Source organism: Pezoporus flaviventris, unplaced genomic scaffold, assembly GCF_033815535.1.
Source record: "Pezoporus flaviventris isolate CSIRO_AGI_PZ_B2104156 unplaced genomic scaffold, CSIRO_AGI_Pfla_v1 ptg000063l, whole genome shotgun sequence".
NCBI classification, from domain to species: domain Eukaryota; kingdom Metazoa; phylum Chordata; class Aves; order Psittaciformes; family Psittacidae; genus Pezoporus; species Pezoporus flaviventris.
Genome location: NW_026892611.1, coordinates 8,922,460 through 8,943,927, shown reverse-complemented (window position 1 = coordinate 8,943,927; position 21,468 = coordinate 8,922,460). Strand labels below are relative to the sequence as shown.

Below are 21,468 nucleotides of genomic sequence, written 5' to 3'. Positions count from 1 at the left end.
AGCACAAGAGGGAAGCCCTTCATTTACCTGCCCATTTTAACACCTCCCAAACCGAAAAGAGCCAGAAGGCAATTCATCTCACCCTAACTGAAGCCTCTGAAACGCCCTCTGCAGGTTCACAAAGGCGTTATCATATATTGTAACAGCCTCATCTACATCATTTTGCTGACTTTTAGCCAGTAAAAGATAGGGAAGCAAATCCTACCGCTGGGAGGCTGCTCAGCTGCCTCATTTAAATCCAATAACGATGGACTGCAGTGGGTGTCAGCCCTTGAGCCTATCTTTCCATCTCTTTTACCAGGCTCAAACACACAATGACTGAGAGATCTCACACAAGGCATGCTGTGAACACCGTGCTGTGCTCCCAGCAAGCTCTCCTTCAACATTACATCTTTTCCCAGGTTTCACCATTTTCTTCCCCTGTAAAACGTCAGTGTTAATGCAAACCGGTGCACCAGGCACTGCTGGTTCTGTAAATAACTTCCTCAATGGGACATCTTTTCCAGAGCAATCTGAATGATTAAGAATGTAACTGTATTAAACGCATACGCTTACCTTTACACCGTGCCTGTCAGATGTGTGGTCTTGGAGCTGGATGTGCACAGCCTCTTGGATCAGCGTTTTAAAACTGGAGCATAGGGCTGGTCTGGATACCTTCCACATGAAGTCAACAGCAGTCAAGAAATCCCGCATGAACTCCCTGAATCCTGCAGTTCCTCTTCTGTGACTCAAAGCCCCGGTTGGATTTGGTTGGGGGAGCTTGTTTCTGTTGTTTTGGGGTTTCCACCACTTCTGCGCCACGAGGCATGTGATTCTGTTCTGGGATCCTGGGTTATTCCACTGTCCGAGAGCAAAGTATTGCAAAGAAATGCAGACAGGCTACTTTACAGCCAAATCCTATTGATCAGAAACGCTTATCTCATGGCCTTCATCCCAGTTTTGTGACCAGGTGTGGTTGTGCTGCTCATCCGCAGCTCCAAATACTGTGGCTTGTGTAGCTGGAGTTTGATGTGCTGACAAAAGGCACTGTAGCTCATCTTACAACTAGCTGGAGGCCAGCACAGAACAGGCACACACCTGGTGAAGAAAATTCTGTACGTTATGTTTCATTCTGTACCTTACACCTCATACCCTGCCTCTGAGGTACAGCAAAGCACGTCAGGGCCAGCCTGGCCATTACAACTCACACAGCATCCTCTTCTTGGGCAAAGGCAGGAACCCTGCAGGAACCACTGCACCTCCCTCAGCAGCCTCCTGGCGCAGCAGAAGAGCACGTTCAGGGGCAGGCTGCACCACGACAGAGCAGACAGCAGGGCTGCAGCCATGTGCCCACCTGTATGGCGATGAAGGGCTGGCTCTGGACGGGGTGGGGGGGGAAAGCTGAAGTCTACATCAGCACCGCCGCGCTCCTGGAGGGCCTGTGTCGGGAGGCCGCACGCACACAGTGCAAGGCACAACGCCAGGAGGCAGAGCAGCGCCTCAGCCCTGCGCGGGGCCGTTCTGCAGCCCAGGGCACACGGCAATGCCTCAGCCCTGCACCGACACGACACGGCGCGGCTCTGTCGCGAGGGCCGATGCGGGGCAGGCCGCAGCCGGGGCTCCCCTCACCAGCCCGGCCCGCCCGCCCGCGCCGCGGCCTCGCCTCACACACAGACACACACCCCAAAGGCGGGAAAACACCGCTCAGCGCCTGCGCACAAAGGCTTGCGAGGCGGGCGCCAGCACAGGGCGGAAGGGGCGGGGCGCGGAGCGGAAGCTCCGCGAGCCGCGTTTGAAGGCCCCGCGGCGGCGGCTCCGGCTCCGGCCTAACGGGAGGGCACGGGAGGGAGCCGGGGAGGCCCCCGCGGGCCGGAGCTGAGGGCGGGATGGCCGCGGTGTGAGAGCTCGGTGAGCGCTTCCTTCGCCATGGGCACGGCGGGGGCCTGCGGGCTGCAGCGGCTGGGCCGGGGCGGGCAAGGCGGGAAAGCGGCCTGTGGGGAGGCGGGGTTCGGGTGTGAGGGGTGAAGAGGGACTGTGAGGCGGGTGGGGGGGCCTGTGGGGAGGCAGCTGTGGGGTGGGTCTGGGTGAAGAGGGTGAGGATCGGGGCCTCCCAGAGCCCCCCACCGGGCACAAGGCCCTCAGCGTGCCCTCTCGTTCACAGCGCACACGGAGCGGGCTGCATGCCCGCAGGCAGCAGGACACTATCGCAGGCTGCCCGGGCGCTCGGCAGGGGCACAGAACTGGTCTTCCACACACAGGTCTCCTTGCCAAGACCCTTCCTTTGCTGTGCTGGCCTCCCCGGGGCCAGCCTCAGTTGCTGGTACCAGGTGCTGTTACAGCCTGTGTCCCTCCGGTCTGCAGGCAGAAACCAGGGTGGTGGTGCTGGGGCTTTCCGCTTCTCCCCGCTTGTGAACGCTTGGCTTCGCCAGGCCTGCACGGCTGTAAAGGACATGGCAGAGCAGAGGTACTGCGTAGACTATGCCAAACGTGGCACGGCAGGCTGCAAGAAGTGCAAGGAGAAGATCGTGAAGGGAATGGTGCGCATCGGGAAGATTGTTCCCAATCCTTTCACGGAGTCTGGTGGGGACATGAAAGAGTGGTACCATGTGAAGTGCATGTTTGAGAAGCTGGATAAGGCTCGGGCCACCACCAAGAAAATTGAAGACATCACAGACTTGGAAGGGTGGGAAGAGCTACAAGATGCGGAGAAAGACTTAATCAACAAGCACATCTCAGGTGAGGTACAGTCAGCACCTTGTTCACTTCTGTACTTTACCCATTCGCAAGGTATGCCACCAATTGCCATGATTTTACCATGAAATCCTCACTGATGTGATGACATCGATATGACAAAGTGCTGCTCAAATCTGTGTTTCAGCCATACAGGAAAGATAAGAATACTCAACTCTAAATTCATTTGTCACAACTTACTATGGAGAACATCTGAGTGATTTAACTCCTGGGCAGAGAAATCCCAGGAGCACACATCAGTTATTTTTTATTTTCCCTTTCAGCTTTTTTCCGTGATCTTTACTTTTAACTTGATATCTGAAAAAACGTGCATTTTTCGTCCTTCCTCACCAGTTCTTTTAAGACTTACTTGTTGCAGCATCTCTTATGTAGTTTATTGAGTGATATATGAGGTTAGTTCTGACTGCTGGTTTGAACCTCACTGTTTTACAGAAGCTAATTCCAAGGCTGGAAGTACACCGAAGAAAAAAGTGATAGTCCAAGCTAAGCTCACTGCCACAGGACAACTAACTACAAAAGATCCATTAGGTCTCAGCAATCCATCACCAAAGAAGTTCTCTGGCTTCACAGGTAAAAAGAATGCGATTCTGGGAAATCCTTCTCTTCTAATACCAGCATCAGAGGTGTTTTAACTTGGCTCAGATAAGTAGTTTTTATCTATAGAAGACAGTTTAGTTTTAATACTGTTCTGAAATCTGTTTTACCAGAAATGGTTAGTGCTTTCTGAGGTTGGTAGTCTTGAGTTTGTAGTATTCCCAAGGGAACAAAGTTTATGCAGTATCCCACATTGTCAGGCTGACTTAGTCCGTTGGTCAACTTAATCAGGCTGTGAAAGTCCAGACTAAAGATACACCATGTGGAGCTCAAAATCTGTAAAAACTTGGTTGTGAGGGATTCCCAGTGGTGGTGTTCATGGAATGGAAACCTGTTATTCCTCCGCAGCTTGTCCTGAGAAACCACTGTCAGCAGGACAACTGGTGTGCGGGCACTGCCTGACCTGACACAGACATGTAGCTCTGAACCACCCACTTATCTCCCTGTACGCAGCCAGAGCTGGGAATGTGCAAGGGTTTTGGTATTGTAACAGAAGAGGGGATGGGAACATTTTCTTCCTCATTTTAGAAATACCTTGGAAAACATCTTGCTGTGAAGGGCAGAGGCCTGTAAAACAGAAAGAAGACAGAAGCATCTGCCAGCAGGAATTCCTTTTCACCAAGGATTAATCGTATTAGTTCAGTAGAATTACAGTTCCGAAGATTCTGGTATACTGTGAAGATCAAACCTAATATAAAAATAGGTTAGGATATATTTTAAGTCACAAATTTTGGCATAGCACAGGTCATTCTTCAGCTCTGAAGCTTTGCCAGCACACTGGGGTTGTTCTTTTCAGGTTGCCAAGCAGAGGTAGCTACAGTTGCAAAATTTACATCATACTGTGCTTATTAAAAAGGCAACTTCTTCTCTTTCTTGTCTTTGCAGCCAAGCCAAAGAATTCAGATGATATCTCTGCAAATTCTTCCCACAAGTCCAGCCTATCTGCAAAACAATGTGATCCAAAGCACAAAGACTGCTTGCTGCGTGAGTTCAGGAAGCTCTGTGCCATGGTAGCTGAAAAGCCCAGCTATAATGTGAAAACACAGATCATCCAGGATTTTCTGAAGAAGGGATCTGGAGGAGGTAGGATTCCTGCTTGGTGGTTTCAGCATATGAAAACCACCTCAAAATGAACCTCAAAGCATTACTTCAAAAGCAAGGGTGACATAAAACCTGCTTGCTGTGTGTTGTGATGATTTCTGAACTATGGAGATAACATTTACAAAGTGAACTGTTTATCACCATAACAAATTCAAACAAGAATGTCTCAGTCTAGAATTGCTGAGAACATTCGTCAGTGCCGCCAAACTTAGCGCTGGGGTCACATCTGGAGGGCAATTGTGAGTGTATCCCTTAAGGAATCTCTTATGTGAAGCAGAACAGCGTGGTGAAAAGAGGAATCCCTGGCTGCAGGGTTTCATTCCCAGGGCCATCCTAATGGGCACAACCAACCAGAGCCTGTGTGTGAAAACAAACTGTGCCCGTTTCCAGTGCTGTGTGCTGTTTTTTTTCCCCAGATGGCTTTCATGGTGATGTGTACCTGACCATTAAGCTGCTGTTACCAGGCGTCATTAAGGTTGTTTACAACCTGAACGATAAGCAGATTGTAAAGCTCTTCAGTAGAATTTTCAACTGCAACCAGGAAGAAATGATCCGTGACCTGGAGCAGGTGAGTACAGACACCAGTTCTCTTCCCTCCCTCGGTATGGCACTGCTGTAATGGGGTTTTTAACTCCTACTTGAAACACAGTTAGCTTGGCTGTTAGAATGGGAGTTGGCAATTCTGGGGATTTTGGCCCCTTGCATAGCACTTCTTGCCATCTGGAACCTTTAGAAAAGAATGCTTGAACAGAAAACAGTGTACGAATTCACATGCCCAACTTTAAAGAGCAAGACTGAAATATTTAGGCAATTTGGGCTGCATCTGCATTGTCTAAACTGCTTTGTGGAGCGTATTCCTGCATAACTGATTTATATTACACTTTTTGTAACATCACTTATCAAAACCTCTGATTCAATTAACAGATCTGTTCCTGTGAGCTTAATGTGGTTCATACAGTTAATCTACACTCATACAATTGTGAGTGCTCATGTGTGCGCTTAATTCCTGTGCACAGGAGTTGTTAATGGACTCTGCACACTTCTGATTCATTGCAAGATGAAGAAAATGGGTGAATTAATGAAGCTAGTATTGGTATATACTGTCTTCTAGTGACATCACTACACTGTTTCAGATCCTTGGATTTACAAGTGGATTCATCCTGAGGAAATAAATGGTCTGTGATGCTGCAGCAGTGAAAAATAGAGCAATGAGATAATACTGGTACTCTTACTTACCTTTCTTTTGCAAATGAAACAGCTGAGCAGCTTTATTCTGTGTCATGGCAGCTTTCTTCTAATGTTTGATTCAGTTCCTTCATGCAATCCTAGCATTATTCCTGTGGTTTATCCTACTTATTGAAGCCATATTGAATTCCCAGTGACATCCCCATTCTGTAGCCATAGCCCTGATCCACACCCTTATTTCTTTTCTGGAGACAGGGAGATGTTTCCGAGACCATACGCCTCTTCTTTGAACAGAGCAAGTGTTGTCCTCCAGCAGCCAAAAGTCTCCTCACCATCCAAGAGGTAGATGAATTTCTCATCCAGCTATCAAAGCTCACTAAGGAAGATGACCAGCAAAGTGTGCTGCAACATATCACTCGCAGGTGAGCAGAGTAATTGGCCTCTGAAGGTTTGCCCTAAAACTGGGAGCAGTTATCAACATATCACAAGCTGGAACAGGTGGAAAACTAATCATAGCCACAGAGACTGAACTTCATGTCTTCAGGCTGCTATTAGTGGTTTGATTAAGACACCCTGACTGCTGACCAGCAGTGGAGAACATGTTTGGCTCATGTTCATGCCAGAGAATTTCATCCTGGCCTGACAAGCCACTGTTCAGTCAATACTAAATAGCTTGCAAAACTGCCCTCATGGGACTTAGCTGTTAATGAAGTTGCTGTACTTATTTATGCTGGGAAAAGCCTTCAAGCCATTTAGACAGGTTGAAGATTCTTGGTGTGGCTCAGACTGTGTTGATCTGATTTGAGGATGTTCCTGTCGCTTCCTTCTGATGCATTAATTAAGTGAATTTTGAAAGCATGTCACCACTGAGGCAGAATTAATACAGGCATTCAAACACAGAGACGCTAAAAAGCTTTTTTGGATATTCTTTTGTGCCTCTGAGGTGTCACTGGTAACATGTCCTTATTTAATTTTAAACCCTCCAGAAGGGGAGGACCTTTTTTGATCAGTTTCTCTTCAGCTGGCAAGTAATTCAGTTAAATATCTGCCACTTCTGAATCTTCTCTCACATTTCAGATGTACGGGCAACGACCTGAAATGCATCATCAGGCTAATAAAGCATGACTTGAAAATGAATGCTGGAGCAAAGCATGTGTAAGTCTTACCTTTCGTTGTGAGAAACCCACCAGAAGTGGGCATTAGCCTCATAAGCCAGGAGCAGCGGAGCTGAGGTTGATCCATGCTTCCCTCTCAATCTGTTGAAGGCTGGATGCTTTGGATCCCAATGCTTACGAGGCGTTCAAAGCGTCACGCAACCTCCAGGACGTGGTAGAGCGAGTCCTGAAGAACCAGCAGGAGGCTGAGAAGATGCCAGGTCTGAAGCGGACCCTCAGTGTGCAGGCCTCCCTGATGACCCCCGTGCAGCCCATGCTGGTAAGGTTGGCTCCCCTGCAATGAGCACCTTCAGCTGCTCGAGAGATGGGGTTCTCACATGCGCTGTCAGACCCTCACCTTTAACAAGCAGTAGATGGATAAATGACTAGTGTGAGCTAACAGAGCATGCAGTGCTGATTTAATACCACTTTAGAAAGTGTTTTCTACCAGGAGGCCAATATTCAGTGTACTTGCATCTTCAGTGCTGCTGCAGAAGCTAAAATCTTGACTTGCTTTCAGTCCAGAAGTGACTTTTTTGTTTGCTGTCATTCCAGAAGTCCATTCTTTCTATAGAAATAGTGTAAGCTTTCAACTGCATTAGAGATTCAAATAAGTTTGAGGTTTTATTTGAACAGATTGAGTTAAATATTTACTTATGGGCTAAGCACTCTTCTGCTAAAGGCACAGTACTTACACCTTTAAGTATTTGGAGGAGATAAGCACTGAAAAGCTGTAATTATCTGGGTATGTGTAGATGATTCTAAGTAAATGAGTAATTAAGAAAAGGTAAACTTGGACTGGATATTAGAGACCCTGGACAAAAAGAGCTACAGAGCATTGTTAGCTCATGAACTTGACTAAAAGGAACTTCATCTTTTAACGTATAATCTGAGTGAGTTTGGAATTTGTCTCTCTCGACCTTCCTAAGGCTGAAGCCTGCAAGTCCATTGAGTATGCCATGAAGAAGTGTCCCAATGGCATGTATGCAGAGATCAAATACGATGGCGAGCGGGTGCAGGTCCATAAAAATGGAGATCATTTCAGCTACTTCAGCAGAAGCCTCAAGCCTGTCCTCCCACATAAAGTAAGCACCTCTCCTCTTGCACCAGCTCCTCTAGAAACATGACTGCATTTCACAACCGCTTCTGTAAGCAAGGGGAATACCTCCTGTTGTAGACTTTCCTAATTACGTAGACTCATGGAATCTGGAAAAGCAATAGAGTTGTAATCAGTTAGTTTGGGTGGACATCCAGAGCTTGAAACTAACGTTAAGCTCTCTGCTTTAGAGTCCTCTTACACAGCGCATTTCGGGAGGCCTGATACCAGCTGGGTGACTTGGTTATATTTGTTCAAGACTCATTTTTCTCTTTGTACAGTGTATACCATAGTAGAAAGCAAAGCTAGTGCAGATATGCCTACACGTGCCTCAGATACGCTTCTGGGAGAGCGGTCTGCAAGGGGGTGAGTCCCTCTCTTCAGCCAGTAGATCTATTTTTCCTTCCTTTTCTCCAAGGTGGCCCATTTTAAGGACTTCATCCCTCAGGCTTTCCCTGGTGGGCAAAGCATGATCCTGGATTCAGAAGTTCTTCTGATTGACAACAAAACTGGCAAGCCCCTTCCTTTTGGGACTCTTGGCGTGCACAAGGTAAAGAAACTTTGCTGTGGTTGGAGGCTGTTCCTCTGCTGACTTCAACACACCAGCATGTGATCTGTTATCCCAGGGAAGAGATCTGGGGGAAAAAACATCATCCCTGAGAAGGCTGGTATCAAAGAAAAGGGACTGCTCTGATACAACAGACTTGATATTAATCTTGCAGGACAGCAAGAACATTTCAGCTCAAGATAAATATTAAAACCCCTTAGAAAACCCTGCAGTTTTGTCATTGTTTGAGCAATGTGTGGCAAAGTGGAACACCACAGTATGTCAAGAGCATTTAGTCCGTGTGAATGTTGTATAGTGTCTATATCTAAACTAAATGGTGGTGAAGAAGAGGACAGTAACATGAAAATTAAGCTCTAAGGGCTTTAACTTAAAGTAGCCATTAATCTGAAGTCTGGAATGGTGGTAGTGATGGATGGATATAACATCTGCCTGAAGTCATTACTGTTTGTAGTGATGTTTCCCTGTCACTAGGAAATGAGCATTTTTTAGTTTCTTTCTCTATGCTTTGACACATTCAGTCTAAATCTTAATTCTTAGAATAATTCTGTCTTTTAGAAGAGGCCTAAGCTGCTTATAACTAAAAGATGATGGAGATAAAAATACATCCTCTTGTTTCTGTCATCTTTCTAAACCTTCCTGTTGCTGCTTGCTATGACTGCAGATTTCTTTTAATCGCTCCTAATTGTCTTGCAGAAAGCTGCTTTCCAAGATGCCAATGTTTGCTTGTTTGTGTTTGACTGCATCTACTTCAATGATGTCAGCCTGATGGACAGGTATGTGTCTGGCACAGTGTGAGAGTAGCCTGACCAGTTTCCCAGCATGAACTTGCCACAGAGGGAGAGGTTTATGTGGGCTGTTGAGCCTAGAAAATCCAGACAGCATGGGAGGATCCTTGCTGTGCTGAGGAGTTTCACTGTGGAGCTCTGTCTTGCTTTGCAGTTCCAAAATACCAGGTTTGACTCTATTTCAGTGAGCGTGGTTCAGTGCCCAGCTCATCTTCTGTCTGAAACAAAATGCACACTTAACATGGAACTTCCATTTTATAACTCGCTCCCTGGAGGAAAGTAAGAATTGATTGTCCTTTCTGGAGCGCTGTAGGATACATCATTTAGTTCTCTAAATAGCTTTTCTCAGTGCTCACATGTCTGCTACTTGCTTGTCCTTCATTCTCCAAACCTTCCTTCAGGCCTCTGTGTGAGCGTCGCAAGTTCCTCCACGATAACATGGTTGAAATCCCCAACCGGATCCTCTTCTCGGAGATGAAGCACGTCACGGTGAGCTCAGTGTTCAGACTGCCTGGCTGGTGATCTCATTGCTTCCACTCTGGACACCCCATTGCTCCTTTACCACAGGGCCTTCTGACTAAGGCTGCAAAGCCAGCAATCCCCTGCCTGTCAGGATGGTTCTGCTGTCTGTACAGGGCTCCTTGAGCGAGTGGTGTTCAAGAACACTGTGCCTGTGCTCCCATCTTGAGCAGTGCAACCACTTTACATAGTTGAAACTTGCACATCTCTTTTTTTCCTCTTGGCTTCTTAATGATTTTGTACCCATCATAACTTTGTTGCTAGGAGGAGCTAAATCCTCTTGTAACCTAGTCTTTACTGTGCAGTGCTGAGCTGTGGAGAAAGACTGGAGTATGACTGAAGGGAGCTAGACTGCTTCTGGCAACTTCAAGTGCCACACAGCCCACATACATCCCAAGTGCTAAAAGCTGCATTTACATTGCAGCACGCTTGGTTTTTCCTTTCACCGCTATGCACAAGGCCTATCTCCCATTATTTTTCCCCACTGCTACTGATTTCTGTAGCATCTTGGTTTTGGTGGAGAATGCTTGGGCGTTTGGGGCAGAGGAAGCATTTTGGGAAGAAGCAAAGAGGATATGAACCAAGGCAGCTGGATAGAGCATTAAGCAGGCTGAGAAAATCCCATCTTGCAGACATAGGACATACCTGGGACACAACCAATGTGTGTCCTCATCTCTGAGGAGTACGTTTAACTAACCACCCCTTCTCTTCCTGGGACATATTCCCATATTAGTTACTGGATGTGCAGCAAAGAGAACAGGGTTTAGTGCACCACTGCTCCACATAGAAAGCCTGAAGACCACAGCCCTTTGACACTCTTGATGCCTTTCCATTTCAGAAAGCTTCGGATCTGGCAGATATGATCACCCGAGTCATCCGTGAGGGCCTGGAAGGACTGGTGCTGAAAGATATAAAGGCAGGTTCATATTTACTCTTCACTGGGTATGCTGGGAGTTGGGGAGTAACAGCGGGCAGATCTGTGGATGAAGCACACAAAGCTGAGCATCCTGGAAATCTCTGGGTTCTTGCTGATGCTGACATCCAATCCAGGTTGCTCTTTATAGATCTGAGCACTGCTGTGCTCTTGCAGTGTTAAGCTGGATAAAACCAAGGGCTGTTTGAGGAGACAGCTGTCCCCCAGATGATCTTTGTGACCGGGGGTTCTTGCCCTGTTCTGCCCAGGGCAATTATGAACCAGGAAAACGGCACTGGCTGAAAGTGAAGAAGGATTACCTAAATGAGGGTGCCATGGCTGACACAGCAGACCTGGTGGTGCTGGGAGCTTTCTATGGACAAGGCAGTAAAGGTAAGTCTGGGGTTGGCTTATGCTGATGCTGTGAAGCCATCGCAAGCCCACAGTCCTTTGACACCCCAAGATGGAAAAGGGTTTTGGTTCATTACTTTGCTTTTTGGAAAGCTGTGGCAGGTCCTGTAGAAGCTGTGAACCACCCTGCTCTCCCCTCCTGCAGGTGGGATGATGTCCATCTTCCTCATGGGCTGCTATGATCCCAAGAGTGAGAAATGGTGCACTGTGACCAAATGTTCTGGTGGCCACGATGATGCCACCCTGGCACGTCTGCAAACAGAGCTGGATATGGTGAAGATCAGCAAGGTGAGAGGGGCTGGGGCATGGAGGTGATCAAGGACTGCTCAGCAAAGGGCTTGTAAAAGCCACCTTCCTGCTGAGCTACACCTGGGTGCTGGCTTCTGTGGAACTCAAGTGCTCTGCTGGGAAGACTCTGGATTAGTGGTCAAGCAGATAAATCCCTCTGACAGCAGTGAGATGTAGGTGCAGCCACCTCCCGAGATGAGGCACTGCCTGAGATTAGGCACTGCGTGGGAAGCCAGACACCATCTGTTTTCCTCCCAAGACTGAGTTTTACCGAGAGGAGCAGAGCAAGTGCCTTTGCCTTTAGTGCATATTGCATTGGTGAAGACAGTCACTAGATGGGGCTGCGGGTGAGCAATGCAGGTCAGGCTGGTTTGTGGCTGGACAACCTGACGCCTTGGAGTTGAGACTTGGTGTGAGTGAGGAATCTTTACTTTTGAAGACTTAAATAAACAGCTGAATTCTAGTATTTACTTGACATCCTGAAGGCCATTTGAATCTTAAAAAAGGGTGGTTTTATATGAAAGACAGTTGGAGCACCAATGTTATCATTCCCATATGGAATGTCAGTAATCAAGAGCTGCTGCAGATAGTCTGTGTGATTCTCTGCATATGATAAACTGCTGCAGATCAGTGCACCCTGCACTGCAGGCTGACAGATTTTCTCCATACAAAAGCAATGTAATACCTGTGGTAGACTAATCTACTTCTGGGTTATCTTTCGGCACCTTCTTTTGTAGAAGTAGGTCCATATATGCTCATAAACGCTGTCATTTTGGGTTTGTGCTTTTTGTTAATAGGATCCCAGCAAAATTCCAAGGTGGCTAAAAATTAACAAAATCTACTACCCAGACTTCATTGTCCCAGACCCAAAGGTAAGTCACAGTCACTGAACTGTTTTCCAGCCCTGATGCAGCAATTGCTACACTTCATTTAAATGTACAAACTGTCTCTATTACAATTAGTCTTCATAGCTGGAACAGGAAATTAAGTGTTTATTTCTGAATCTTGCAGGTGTATTTGAGGCTAAGAGCTCCCTGAAGAGATCGTACCTGCAGCACTTCTGGTACTTTTATGCATTAAATCCCTTCCAGAAGTGAACTCCCTTTAAATTTGAGGCATGAAAAATCTGACTTAGAACATTTGAAGCACAGCTGTACCCCAAAAGTTGCTGGTTTACAGAATGTTTCAGTATGCCTTGTGCCACGTATGGCTGACTGATAGAAAAGCTGCTGTTTAGAAGTTGGCATTCTGTGTTATGACTGTAGTGATAGGACAAGGGGTAATGGGTTAAAACTTAAACAGGGAAAATTTAGCTTAGATATAAGGAAGAAGTTGGTGCCTGTGAGGGTGCTGAGGCGCTGGCACAGGGTGCCCAGAGAAGCTGTGGCTGCCCCATCCCTGGCAGTGTTCAAGGCCAGGTTGGACACAGGGGCTTGGAGCAAGCTGCTCTAGTGGAAGGTGTCCCTGCCCGTGGCAGGGGTTGGAGCTGGATGAGCTTTAAGGTCTTTCCAACCCAAAGTACTCTGTAATTCTATCATTAGTTGAGGTTCTTTGACCCACTGAAAAAAGTTTGTCAAATGAAGGTGACCAAGGTGAGTCTGTGGGTATGGAGCTGTGTGCTGGGGTGGGGAAGCGGGGTTGTGGCAGGGGTAGAGGAATACAGACACATCGAGTTAGTTCATGAGAGAGCACAGGAATGTGACACGGCTTCCTCAATCCTGTGTTTAGAAAGCCCCAGTGTGGGAGATCACAGGGGCCGAGTTCTCTAAAGCTGAAGCCCACACTGCAGACGGGATCTCCATTCGCTTCCCTCGCTGTACCCGCATTCGAGATGACAAAGACTGGAAGACAGCCACCAACCTCCAGCAGCTAAAGGTGAGTTCATGCAGCGTGTCTGCAACGTGTTGGAGAAGAAGTTCTGACTAAAACAGATTTGGATAGCAGGGTATGCAGTGAAGATGTCTGCTGGCCGGTACCTGTTTAATCTAGGCTCAGGCTGCTTGCTGGGTTATTTTGATGTGGATTTTATTCTTTCATGGGCCCTCTGGAGTCTCTTGAGTTGTGTTGTGCACTTTCAGGGAAGTCAGTGCTGGCAGCTGGTTGTATCAGCTCTTGTAACAGCCTTCATGGTGAGGCATTTCCTTCCTGAGAGAGGTGACCTTTGTTCTCTTGTTTATGGTCATTCGGTCTCCCATGAATTGCTGAGGTTGAGGGAGGCATCTGGGAAGTGACATGGGGGAACCTAGCCAAGTTCCAGGGCACAGGGGCCACGTGGCAGGCAGCCAGGCCCCCTGTACTGCATCCACCCCATGCAGCTTCCATACCTCCTGCACTGGGAATCGGGCTGGCCTGCTGCCACCCCAGCTGCTCCTGAGCTCTGGTCTTAGGTCTCAGCCTAGTTATTGTCATTTGGGCTGTCTTCACGCTGCCCACAGGGGTCCTGGCAGCAGACAGAAGGACTTGTTATGCCATTGAAGCAAGGAGGGATTCTGGCTCCCTATGCAGGTGAAGGAGAGAAAGGTAAAGTACGTTCTTCAGACAGACTGTTCTTGTGTGAGCAGTGGTGTTCCTTCTCAGGCTAGGAGCCAGGCTCTGAAGAGGTAGTTTGTCTTGCTGTGTAGCAGATGTGAGTGGCTTTTGGTAGTATGGCTTCTCTTAACGCCAAGTAGCTGGGTGGAAAGCAGAGAGCTTGGACAGAGTAGACAAGAAAATGGCTACAAAGAGGAAGAAAAAGTATTTGAGCAAACACATCAGGGGGAAACAAACTAGAGAAGACCACACGTTACAGCTCTAATCTAATGTCAGAGGTTTCCCTGTGGTTAAAGGCAATGCTTTGTTTCTGGTGGGACAGGAGCTGTACCAGCTCTCCAAAGAGAAGGCTGATTTCAATGTTACTGCTGGGGAGGAAGATGAGTCCACGGCTGGCAGCAGTGGAGAGAACGAGGGAAATTCCAGGTCTTCCACACCACACAGCACTGTTAAAACTCCCCCAAACAAGTCGCCTGCAAAAGCCCAGAAGCCAGAAGGTAAGATGGTGCTTTTGGGAGAGGAACCTCAGGGTGTGCTCTGTGCCTTTGGAGAGGCTGGCACTGGATCTTTGCCTTCTGTCAGGTGCTTGAAGATCCTGTGGCAGCTTCCATGTGTATGTCGGGGATCATGAGCAAAGCTGTGTTTACATAGAATCATAGAATAGCTAGGGTTGGAAAGGACCTTGAGATCATCCAGTTCCAACCCCCCTGCCACAGGCAGGGACACCTCACACTAAACCATGGCACCCAAGGCTCTGTCCAACCTGGCCTTGAACACCATCAGGGATGGAGCATTCACAACCTCCCTGGGCAACCCATTCCAGTGCCTCAGCACCCTAACAGGAAAGAACTTTCTCCTTATATCCAAACTAAACTTCCCCTGTTTAAGTTTTAACCCGTTACCCCTTGTCCTGTCACTACAGTCCCTAATGAAGAGTCCCTCCCCAGCATCCCTATAGGCCCCCTTCAGATACTGGAAGCTGCTCTGAGGTCTCCACGCAGCCTTCTCTTCTCCAGGCTGAACAGCCCCAACTCTCTCAGCCTGTCTTCATAGGGGAGGTGCTCCAGTCCCTGAGCATCCTCATGGCCCTTCTCTGGACTTGTTCCAATAGCTCCATGTCCTTTTTATGTTTGGCCTGTGTTGCTTGAGCACAGACTGAGCAGCCACAGCTCTGAGCTGGGAGTGAGAAAAGATGGGAACAGCATTGACAATGCTGTTTAGACAACTCACTTGGACAATAAAAGCTCTCTGGGATTATATGCTGCTTGGAAGTGGGTATCATCTTGAACCTAGCAGTCTGTTACAATTCATACCAAAACTGCTTTGGAGTGATTCCTCTGGGGCTCAATCCATCCCTTTAATCTTGACTAGCTCAAGGTCCTTAGCAGAAGGTGTAAGACTGATCTGCACAGCAGACCTGCTGCTCCTGTTCCTGCAGATCTCATGCTCTCTGGTTGGATGGGTTTTGGCCGTGAACCAGTGTTTAGTTTTATTGGCTGAAGTTCATGCATGTAACAGGGCACCTGGAGGCAGGGGATTTCCAAATTGCAGAGCTGTGACATGAGTTTGCCTCCCCAGCACTTTGTCACTGGGGAGGAACTGAGGCGGTGCAGTGCCAGCCAGGAGGGAAGCTCAGCAGCTCCATGAGGGCAGGACCATGCCCCGCACCATTTGCAGTACAAAGGCCTTACTTAGTTACATTCTAATACACAGGTTTTCCAGAAAGGGGAGCAGGGGGGAACTTCTTCCTTTTCCTCTCCTTCATTCATCCCCCCCTTTTAATGCACTGTATCTGGACAGAGCACAAATGAGACAAGGTTTTTGTTTCTAGAGAGCAAAGCAGTCATTGGATCCCCTCAAAAATCGGAAGAGAAACGAGGTGAGAAGAGGAAAGCATCTGAGATGGAAGACAATGGCAAAAAGGTATGGTCAGCTGGGCAGCAGCCACTTTGGGTGGGAAGGAGCTGAGGCACCTTTGGTTGTCTCTTCACTTTTGCCTTCCATCAGGAAAGCTGGAAATCCTCCTACAGCAGCACCCTAAGTTAAAATGACACGTAAAGGCAGAAAAAGCAAGTCCCCTGGTAAAGGCAGCAGATGGCTGAGCTCTGCTGGCTGCAGAGCTGATGCAACTGGGTTTGTCATGCTAAAGGCCAATGTTGGTGAGGAGACCCACCAACAATGTCCTGCTCTGCGAAGCATTGAGACTGCTGAGTGGCTGCTTTTCCTGACTGATGCGTACGACGGAGTTGGGAGGTGTAGGAGAGAGCTGTCCTTTCTAGCCCATTGTGCAGCAAATTGTGGGAGTGGAATAAAGTCACTGAGCTGTAAATTCCATGATGAGCCTGGAGCAGTTATTTTGATATAAAAAGCAAGTTCTCCCCCCCGGGGTTGTTACGTTCTCCCACTTTAACTAAGAAGCCTCAGCTTGTAAAGACAGAGACATTAAGATCATGTTTACTGGACCACATCAGCATCAGCACTACAGGGAGTAATGGGATAATAATTCTCTTTAGTTGGGACAGTGCTGTTCAGCTGGAACATCTGGCTTGCAGAGGAACCATGTGGGTGCTGCTCCTGTGTACGATTTAACAGCAGTCCCGTTATTAGGTGTGGGATTAGAATGAGAACCGTGGGAACTGCAGATAGACTCGCTCATGCCTTCAAAGATCTGTAGTGTCATTCCCAGACCAGTTTAATGGCTTTTCCAACCTCTGCTTCTCTCTCACCATCTGCAGCTACTGCTGGACATATTCACTGGTGTGAAGCTCTACCTATCGCCCTCTGTGAAGGACTTTGACAAAATCCAGCGGTACTTTATAGCATACGATGGGGACCTTGTGACAGAGTCTGACACAGCCTCAGCAACCCACGTTATAGGGGACATCGATGACAATCCTGGTGCTAAGCGTGTGTCTCCCAAGTGGATCTGGGAGTGCATCCGGAAGCAGAGGCTGGTAGCCCCATGCTAGCAGTGGGGGGCAGCTGAGCAGGCCCGACACAAGAACAGCAGAGAAGTAGGTAGGTGGAAGAAATGGTGAGGTTCCTCTGTGGAAACATGGATAGAAATAAAGTGCCCAAGACCATCCGAGGTAGCTCTAAAGAGCCATATGGAATCAATTAAAACAGCTCTCTGAGGAAGTGTCACTGCTGACTCCATTTTTCTGCCCATACCATAGGCTGCTGCACTTACCCTGGTGCTGCTTTAGTCTCTGGGTTTTTAAAGTTTGGGTATTTTTATAGATAAATAAAACTGAAGCAGTTGCTCCTTTGCTGTCAGGACTTATTTCCCCAAAGTTACTCTCTGCCGGGCCAGGAACACAGCCCATCAGCTCTGTGAAAGCACCAGCTGTGAATTGCTGCATGGCTACAACTCCCATGAAGGACACGTGTCCTCCTGCTTTGACTTTGCTTTCCTGACACTCAGCACAAGTCTGTACCTGGTGGCAGTGTGCGCCTCTGCGGTAGGTTTCATACCAAAACTGGGGCACCAAATGATCTTCCACTGCAGCAACTGCTGCAGCATTGTCTGAGCATCCCCTTGGAGGGTTTGTTCTCTAGAATATGCTGCTCTTGTTTCACCAAGGAAAAGTTGAGGCAAGAATTCTTGCAACACCTCCTCTGAAGGTGTTCGAAACTACTGCAAGTACTTGAATAGTAAGGAAATAAGGAAAATGGGGTTTAGGAATGGGTTCATTTTAACTGTTATGCAAATACCACTGTGACTCTGCATGACATACTCGTGACTGCATGGGCAGGGCGGGTGCATGTGTACACGATGGAAGGAAAACCAAGTTGACCAGTTTACTGGTTTCTTTAACCTCAAGGGTGCTCTCCCCTTTGTAATCTCCACACCATTAAGACTGCACTGCTGAAAGTCAGTGTGTGTTTGTTACCTTCTTTCCTTCAGCCTCTCCTGTACTTGTCCCTCTCCTACTGCTGGTATTTAAGCGCCTGCTCTCCCAAGCCTCTCCAGGTTGAAGCTCAGAAGTAGCTGTAGCATCTCTGCTCTCTCCTGGCCTGTTGGTAACAGTCAGAAACCAAGGTTAACTAAATCACAGTTCAACTTTATTATAAAATTATAAACCAAACTTCTGTACCAAAACTAGGAAGTTTCACCATCATCGTACCAAGAGGATTTAACATGCCAGTTTAAGGAGAATATGAACTTTTAAAGTATGTACAGTGGACATAAAGCACATAAATATTACCCTTTATTAGTTCAGATCATTATATTCCTTTGGATCTTTAATCAGTTTCCTCCACATTTTGATTTTCCTTTAAAAACAACTCAGCCATAAGTAGAAAATCATTTTTGCAAGGGAAAAACTGGAGCCAGGAGACAAAAACAGAACCTCCTCCCTTCAGAAAGCACATTTCAGAGTTATGGGGGGGGGGGGGGGGGGGGAATCTTCTCATTCCTAAGGTTTCAAGCGTTGATCCACAATTTGATTTATCTGCTGTAGAAAATAAGCCTACCCTCTCCAGGTACATCTGTCTGCAGGGGAATCCTCATCTTCCTGCTTCCCCCCAGCCCTGAGTTTATTGAGAACTATGACAACATGAATTTTCACAGTGAGTTTATGAATGAGGCAGTTCAGCACTTTGTGTGTGTATTCCTGTACCTCTGAGAGGGCCCTGTGAACCTCCTGAAGAGTAAATACAGTGACTGCTTACCTGCCCTTCCTTTCTTTAACATGATGCATGGAACTGTACCAGTGCTCATCTCCTGCTGGAAGCTGTTAAGCCAAATACTAAAGAACAACCTGAACAGAGAAAGAGGGAAAACTCTGAATTCTTAGTTCAGTAAAGCTCAGTAGTGCAGCAGTTCTGCTACCAACTGACAAGATTTCTTCAGCTTAAGTGCTCTGTTAACACTCAGAGACCCTCCACTCCAAGCCAGTTGAGAAACGAGCTGCTACTCATGCAATACTCCATGTTAAAGATGACACCGGTTTAATTCCCTGTTAACATACATTGCCACTTACTGCAACAGTAGATGTCTTTGGTGATGGTTTCTGTAACTGCACTTCTGCTGCTCCAGGAGCTGTAAGTGGACACTTGGTTTTGTGCTGTTGCTCTGCTGGCAGCTGTGCAGAGATGCAGCTTGAACACTAAGTGATCGCTCCCCATGAAGGGAAAAGCTAGACGGGAAAGAGCCTGCAGCAGAAGCTACTCAGCAAATGACTTAAAATGAGTGTACAATCCTATGGTGGTGAGAACTTAAGGCATCAAGATTCTGAAACTCAGGGAGAAATACGCCAGCTACAGCTCTCTCTAGCAAGGCTTCCAAATGAACATGCTGCTCCTGAGGGCTTGCACTTGTCATGAATCAAACCGGAGCCTCCTGTCCACCCTCACACGCAGGAGTGAAAATCAACTGCTCTGATAAGCAGTCTGCATGTACTGGAGTAAGGGTGAGCAAAGGGGAGGATGGGGGAAGCATCTGTAATGATTTGAGGGAGATAAAGCTTCCTTTCTTTCATGTCTCCTCTCTGTAAAGTCACCTGTACTTAAGCATGATTGTGTAACAGTAGAACCCTTACTGCTCTGTAGCTGTGTCTTGGCCTCACTAAACCCTCTGAAAGACTCAAGCCTTCGATTTGTAGCTCCTTAAGTGAAATGAGTTCAGGTTTAAAACTGAAAGTCCGAGGGATCTCCCTGGTGTGCAAACCAACCCACCACAGAGGTCAGGCTCCATGGGCCAGAGCCTCGCTCTTGTTCTGTTTTCAATACTATAAAGTCCACCTTCAAATAAAACCATACAATTGTCCACCGTTGCACTAGGCTAGACGTGTTTATTGTGCTGTGGAGGGGGGAGGCTTGGCTGCCTGTCCTGCAAGCATAGGAGTTTAACATTAAATTAAAGGTAAAATTAACAAGTACAATAAGCTTTCATCTTTGAAAATAAAAGTTGTTGCTGGGCGTTGAGCCTAAGCAGCAAAACAAAGGTCACTGAGATCCCACTGTATTTACTAGTCAGGGGAAAATATGAAGCCTCTGCATCTGAGCTTTGGGGTGGGAAGCCAAACATCCCTGGCTCCCCACCTCTAACGGATCACGTTATCCTCGAACGTAGGTTAAGTTTGTGTGTCTGCTGCTGGCAATGAGCTCCAAGGAGTCCAGGCACTGTGGTGTAAAGCACTATCATGGGAAGAGCACAGCCAGGCATGGCTTGGGTAAGAACAAGTTTTCTCAGGCTTCATCCTTCCCTCACCTCCAGCTTCCAGTGGGGTCCACGTGCTAATCTCTGACCTAACTAGTAGCTATTTCGACCGTTTCTCTCACAGCAGATGAGGCTTTAAGGCATTCCCAGTCTTCCTTCCGCACGCTTAGGACTTAAAGACATGGACGGCCCTTATCACATACTGCCGGCAGATGGGGCACTCGCTCATCCGCTTCCCGCACTTGGTGCAAGTGACCATGTGGCCACATTCCAGCAGGACACAGTCAATGGGGGCATCCATGCAGATTTTGCAGAGGTTTTCCTCCGTGCCCGGGAGCCCGGCGCCACCTGAGTAAAGAAGAGACCGGGGTTGGCAAGAGACAAGGAAACAGAAGGCAGGTACGTTGTCTCTGAGCAGTGTGTGAGTTGGCTTTGTCCAGCTTCTCTGATGGACTTGTGCACACTGAAGGTCTGAAAAAGAAACGCTTGTGTCTGACTCAACTGATGTGGAGGTATCTGCTCCATCAAGGGGCAGGAAGCTGTAGCTTTTAGAGTCATTTGTGCGATGAAAACAGAAATACCACTGAGATTCTTAGCAATGAAGCAACATGGATCTCTCTTCACTAAGTGACAAGAGAAAACGGCCTCAAGTTGTGCCAGGGGAGGTTTAAATTGGATGTTAGGAAAACTGTCTTCCCCAAAAGGGTTGTCAAGCACTGGAACAGGCTGACAGGGAAGTGATGGAGTCACCATCCCTGGAGGTAATTGACAGACATGTAGATGTGGCACATGGGGACACGGTTTTGGCAGTGCTGGGTTAACAGTGGGACTCGATTTGAAAGGTCTTTTTCAAGTCACACAGTTCTAGGATTAAGAATATCACTTACCAGTTTGATCATCAGTGTCAGAAACTGCAACAGAAGAAGAGACAGTTATTTGGTGAGAATAAGGGGAGCTGGGGAAATAACATGTTTCTCAAGCAGTATTATTAACAGGGGACGAAAGCCTTGAAGGGAGATCACTTAAACCAAAACTGCCTTTTGCTGATCCCCATGCAGGGGCTAAAGCTGAGGCTCTGATCAGGATAGGTTCAACTGACGAGAACCTTCTCTTCTGCTGCGCTTGCACAACAGCCAATGCTTCCCAAAGCTCAGCAGCCACCTACAGTGATGTGTCAATGTTTAACACAGAATCGATGCGGTGCTTGGCTTCCAAGAACTACACTTTCAGTTCCTTTGGTGTTGCACAATCTCACCAATATTGCTGAGCACAGCCGAGACAGGCAACAGGGATCGAGAGAAAAGGGCAAGTGCTGTCAGAAGCACAAGATCCAATGAAAGAAGAACATAAACCCAAAGCAGTTGTCTTAAATCTTGTTATCGTTCCCAGAGGACAAAGCTTAGTTTTGAAGACAACAAAGCCACATTGGACA

General features: G+C 47.5%; 2 protein-coding genes across 6 annotated transcripts in view; one reads left to right on the top strand and one right to left on the bottom strand.

Moving 5' to 3' along the window:
- The first annotated feature begins 1,813 nt into the window (after positions 1-1,813).
- Positions 1,814-17,134, top strand: LIG3 (DNA ligase 3). Its single transcript, XM_061470472.1, has 20 exons — positions 1,814-1,887; positions 2,141-2,715; positions 3,163-3,300; positions 4,210-4,407; positions 4,842-4,993; positions 5,866-6,032; positions 6,688-6,765; positions 6,876-7,044; positions 7,694-7,849; positions 8,279-8,410; positions 9,122-9,201; positions 9,615-9,702; positions 10,571-10,648; positions 10,915-11,038; positions 11,202-11,344; positions 12,142-12,216; positions 13,073-13,219; positions 14,196-14,370; positions 15,705-15,796; positions 16,609-17,134. The coding sequence occupies exons 2-20, from the start codon at positions 2,160-2,162 to the stop codon at positions 16,840-16,842; spliced, it is 2,982 nt and encodes a 993-aa protein (XP_061326456.1). The 5' UTR covers positions 1,814-1,887; positions 2,141-2,159; the 3' UTR covers positions 16,843-17,134.
- A 2,708-nt stretch (positions 17,135-19,842) lies between these two features.
- RFFL (ring finger and FYVE like domain containing E3 ubiquitin protein ligase) overlaps positions 19,843-21,468 on the bottom strand; it is a 30,228-nt gene continuing 28,602 nt past the window's right edge. For 4 of the 5 annotated variants that reach the window (XM_061470469.1, XM_061470467.1, XM_061470468.1 and 1 more), the window contains 2 exons: positions 20,924-20,947; positions 19,843-20,384 (listed from right to left, as the gene is read on the bottom strand). In XM_061470469.1, coding sequence (XP_061326453.1) covers positions 20,203-20,384; positions 20,924-20,947 — 206 coding nt within the window. In that variant the 3' untranslated portion in view covers positions 19,843-20,202. The remainder of the gene's footprint in view (positions 20,385-20,923; positions 20,948-21,468) is intronic. The other variant, XM_061470471.1, reaches the window with a different exon arrangement.